The 4,942-nt window shown below is 37.1% G+C and overlaps 3 protein-coding genes across 3 annotated transcripts; all 3 read right to left on the bottom strand.

The window, feature by feature from the left end:
• Positions 1–773: 773 nt before the first annotated feature.
• On the bottom strand, positions 774–1,835 carry LOC139095074 (trypsin alpha-4-like). The gene is made up of 2 exons (XM_070646322.1): positions 1,450–1,835; positions 774–1,333 (listed from the first exon to the last, which is right to left on the bottom strand). The coding sequence occupies exons 1-2, from the start codon at positions 1,670–1,672 to the stop codon at positions 774–776; spliced, it is 783 nt and encodes a 260-aa protein (XP_070502423.1). The 5' UTR covers positions 1,673–1,835.
• Positions 1,836–1,971: 136 nt separating this feature from the next.
• On the bottom strand, positions 1,972–2,930 carry LOC139095136 (chymotrypsin-2-like). The gene is made up of 2 exons (XM_070646400.1): positions 2,667–2,930; positions 1,972–2,582 (listed from the first exon to the last, which is right to left on the bottom strand). Exons 1-2 carry the CDS (start codon positions 2,887–2,889, stop codon positions 2,023–2,025), a joined length of 783 nt encoding a protein of 260 aa, XP_070502501.1. The 5' UTR covers positions 2,890–2,930; the 3' UTR covers positions 1,972–2,022.
• A 156-nt stretch (positions 2,931–3,086) lies between these two features.
• LOC139095137 (chymotrypsin-2-like) lies at positions 3,087–3,980 on the bottom strand. The gene has a single exon (XM_070646401.1). It carries the CDS (start codon positions 3,938–3,940, stop codon positions 3,158–3,160), a length of 783 nt encoding a protein of 260 aa, XP_070502502.1. The 5' UTR covers positions 3,941–3,980; the 3' UTR covers positions 3,087–3,157.
• Positions 3,981–4,942: the final 962 nt, after the last annotated feature.

Raw genomic sequence — 4,942 nt, forward strand, 5'->3', positions numbered from 1 at the left:
AGATTGCATACCCACTGTAAAAGATAATTATACCTTAAGCTTCCCCCTATCTTTAATTTGCTACGATCAGATAGAACAATGAAATCAATTTTTTACATTCATCGCTTCCAAAAATAGCAACGATTTTTCGCCTCCCAAAATGAATCAAAATTGATGAATGTTTGTGAAATTTTTCAAGGAGAAACGCCTCCTTGCTATGCTGAAAAACAAAAGCCAAACGACACACAACAAAAAAAAAATAAAATAATGAAAAATCAACTCAACTTCTTCAGTCATTTCGTGCATTGTAGCCTTTAATCAACACTCTTCATAGAAAATTATGCGAAACAGATTTTTTGCTCTGCATGAAAATGACAGGGCGTAGGCTGCTTTGTAATTGATTTAAATCACATTCAATTTTCGAGTGTGCTGTGTGCAAAAAAAAAATAAAAGTCATGCATACTAGTTTTGTTAGTGCTATGAGGGGTTAGTTGAATGTGCGTCTAACATGTAATTTTCAATGTCTGATATATGAAACGGATGAGGGAAGGAGTGGGGGGAGTACTGGCATTGGGATATGGTTTCACATATCAAAGGAAGCTAAAAATGACTAAAAGGATATAATTAGATTTTCGGTATGGACAAAGAGTTTTTTTTTATTTGGGATAACGAGATTGATGTGACTTTTGAGCTTAAAAGGTCGAGTGACTTTTAATGGATATTGTTCTATTCCATCAGATACTGTTGCTGTTTTAGAAATACTTTTTGTCTTTTATTTTTAATATTTTATTAATTTAAACATCAATAATTGAAACCAACCAGGCATGAACAGCTGAAATACGTGCAAACATATCTGGAGCAGCAGTTCCACATGGAACACCCCAAGAAACAGCACCAACAAGACGTCCATTAACAGTCAATGGACCACCTGAATCTCCCATACACAAACCTTGTCCATTTGGTGATGAGACGCAAAGTGTTGTCTCTCCAATGCGTGCTGCATTTGTCAATGACAATCTTGAACGGCATTCCTCATTTGTAATAGCCTCAACAATGAGATATTGGAGGTGTTCAGCTGCACTGCCAGGATTTGATGTTTGTCCCCAACCTGAAGCAGTAGCTGGAAATGCTGTACTGATAAAGTTTGGTTCCAATTGAATGAATCTAACTGTTGAACTTTCAACAAAATCTGTGGCTGAACGAACAAGTGACACATCATTTGCCAATGTGATTGAGCTGTAATTTGGATGGTTGACAATGCGTTCGGTGGCATGAGTGGTTCCTCCAGTAACTCTATGATGAGCTCCAACAACTACAAATGTGTTTGCAAGAAGTCGATTGACTGTGCAATGTGCTGGATTGATGGAATATTAATTTACTATTAAAAAATGTGCTTTAAATTTTGAGAGTCATAGCTTCAAGCTACAGTATTCAATGCAATTCTGAATGATCTTCAAAAACTATACATACCAGCACACACAACCCATCTGTGATTAATAATTGATGCACCACAGAAATGAGAGTTTGCAGCACTTCTCATTGATGCTTGATATGGAAACTGTCCTGGTGTAGCTGTATTTCCACCAACAATACGTCCTGACCATTGTTTGAATTCTTCTGTTTCTGTGGCATCAGGAACGACAGCAGCTAAGCTGCAGGCAATCAAAGTAACAGCAACTAATAAACGGAACATCCTTAAAGTGTAAATTGAATAGTTTCACGAGACACAATAGTTGGAAATTTAGTTTGTCATCGAGTTTTATTGAATGTTGACTTTATCTTATCCGTAAATTATCAGTTGATAAACAGGAGTGTGTAATAGTTTTAATCTTATAATTAGTATTGGCTGATATGAAACTTGGTTAAGTACTGAAATAAAAGTGTCATTTCCTATCAAGTAGTATTATAGTTTTCAAATGTGGCATATCAGTCGATTGCTGATAAAAATGTTATGAATGGATGATTTACTATACTTGAATGAAAAATCCAAACTTTATAGTAGTAACTTTCACTTTATTCAATAGAATCAAGCTGCATATTCACTTATATGTCATTGATTGAGACCAACCAGTCATGGACAGCAGAAATACGTGCAAACATATCAGGAGCTGCAGTTCCACATGGAACACCCCAAGATACAGCACCAACAAGACGTCCAGCGAATGTCAATGGACCACCAGAATCTCCCATACACAATCCTTGACCATCTGGAGATGAGACACAGAGTGTTGTCTCACCAACACGTGCTGCATTTGTCAATGACAATCTTGAACGGCATTCCTCATTTGTAATAGCCTCAACAATAAGCCATTGCAAGTGTTCAGCTGCACTGCCAGGATTTGATGTTTGTCCCCAGCCTGATGCAAAGAGTGGATATGCAACATTAATGAAACTTGATTCAAGTTGAATATATCCAACTGTTGAACTCTCAACAATATCCGATGATGCACGAACCATTGAAATGTCATTTGCTAAAGTGATTTGACTGTAATTTGGATGATTGACAATACGTTCGACTCCATGGGTAGTTCCTCCAGTAATTCTATGATGAGCTCCAACAACTACAAATGTGTTTGCAAGAAGTCTGTTGGTTGTGCAATGTGCTGAATTAGGAATAGGAGAAATTAATTATTTAGGGATGACTTTATGTCAAAAAAATCAAATACTGTAATATTAAAAGCACTTACCAGCACAGACAACCCATCTGCGGTTAATAATTGATCCACCACAAAAGTGTGCATTTGCAGCACTTCTCATTGATGCTTGGTATGGAAACTGTCCTGGTGTAGCTTCCTGTCCACCAACAATTCTTCCTGACCATAGTTTGAATTCTTCGGTCTCTGTGGCATCAGGAACGGTAGCAGCCAAGCTGCAGGCAATTAATGTAACAGCAATAAAGAAGCGGAACATCTTAACGATGTGAATTTGCGGATCAAAATAAAGTAGAAATTAGACTGAACCTTTGCTTTAATAAAGACTGTGCAAAATATTTGTTATCTTATCCAAATAGCTATCAGCTAATAAATTCAATTATGAAGTAGCTTAATTTCTATTTGAGGATATGGCAGGGGGCAAACTAATTGATGGAATAATACACATACAACTGCTAATTTTAATCTAAATTCATCACACATTTATTCAATAATCCAATGTCAACAATAATCAAGTCCAATTGTACTTAAATATCAATAACAGACAACAACCAATCATGTACAGCAGAAAGACGTCCATACATGTCAGGTGCAGCAGTTCCACATGGAACACCCCACGATACAGCACCAACAAGACGTCCATTAACAGTCAATGGACCACCAGAATCACCGAAGCACAATCCTTGTCCATTTGGTGACGAGACACAAATAACTGAGTCAACAATTCTAGCTGCATTTGTTGCTGAAAGACGTGATCGACATTCATCGTTTGTTATTACTTCAACTGTAAGCCACTGAAGATTTGCAGCAGCACTACCAGGATGTGATGTTTGACCCCAACCAGAAGTAAATGATGGGAAGTGGTTACTGATGTGATTTGGCTCAATATCAATGAAACCAACAACGTCACTTTCAACAATATCTGTTGCTGATCGAACCAATGAGACATCATTTGCTGTTGTGGCTGAATTATAATTTGGATGATTTGCGATGCGTTCTGATGGATGTGTAATTCCTCCAGTAATTCTGTTGTGAGCTCCAACAACAATTACTGTGTTGGCAACGGATCTGTTGATCGTGCAGTGAGCAGCACAAACAACCCATCGACGATTAATGATTGATCCACCACAGAAATGAGCATTAGCACCACTTCTCATTGAAGCCTGATATGGGAACTGCCCAATAGCTGCTTCTTGACCACCAACAATTCTTCCTGACCATTGTTTGAATTCCTCTGTTTCTGTGGCATCAGGAACGGTGGCAGCTAAGCTGCATGCAATCAAAGTAACAGCAATGAACAAGCGGAACATCCTGCAGATGTGAATTAATATAACACAATAAAGAGAAATTTCGTTTAGGTTCTGATTTTTATATAAATTTGGACATTATTGGATGTTATCTTATCCAAAAAAATAACAGCTGATAAAGTTAAGTCTCTTAATTAGAATTAATTCTAATATTAAGTGGCATTGCCTGATATGGAGTTTGTGTACATGTAGTAGAGTGAGAGTAGCATTTTTTGGAATTGTCATTGAGGAATTCGGAGGGGTATGAGGGGTATTGTTATGATTTATACAAAGGAAAGTATTCACAAATTATACTTACTTACTTACTGGAAACATGCTGCGACCTGGAGCCTAGGTTATTACAAAAGGCCTTCCATCTGACTCTGTTACTGGTCACATCACAAAGCTTGTACAGATTCTCTGTTTTGACTGAACTATAAGACAGCTCAATGAGCTTATTTAGAGCTCTTAAGAGGCTAAGGGGCCGATTTCTTTGGTGCTGGATTGGTGCGGTACGACATATTATGGTTCAGTACAGTAGTGAAGCTCAAAAAGCAAATTGGTGTACCTGTACTGTCTCAATAGTCCACATGTACCGTAGAATTGGATCATCAAGTCACTGACGCATCTATACAGTTCCGTACCGTAACAATCAACGGTCGTATTTAGACAAATTGTCCAGAGACCTCTAAATACAGTCCTGTCAACATAAGTCATTAAAAAATAAGTCCATTTAATGGGAAAATCCAATTATAAATCGGAAATTTTCGATACGAAACACTCAACTAAATTGGGGGGATATCATTATCAATAGATTACAGACTTCTGGTGAATATTTGTTGGGGGGTTGAACCTTTGTTAAGTTTAAAAGTCAAAATAATTATGTGAATTTCATGACTCTATACAACAATAGAAAACTACAATGCAACCAGCAATTTTCATAATCATCAACATCCTCCATTTTTTAATGCATTCTAGAAAGCATCATTTCCTCTCATTTTAATTTTTTTCTCCCACTAATTACCA

Source organism: Chironomus tepperi, unplaced genomic scaffold (assembly GCF_022539635.2).
Source record: "Chironomus tepperi strain 1889 unplaced genomic scaffold, CSIRO-AGI_Ctep_v1 contig_359, whole genome shotgun sequence".
Classification (NCBI taxonomy): domain Eukaryota; kingdom Metazoa; phylum Arthropoda; class Insecta; order Diptera; family Chironomidae; genus Chironomus; species Chironomus tepperi.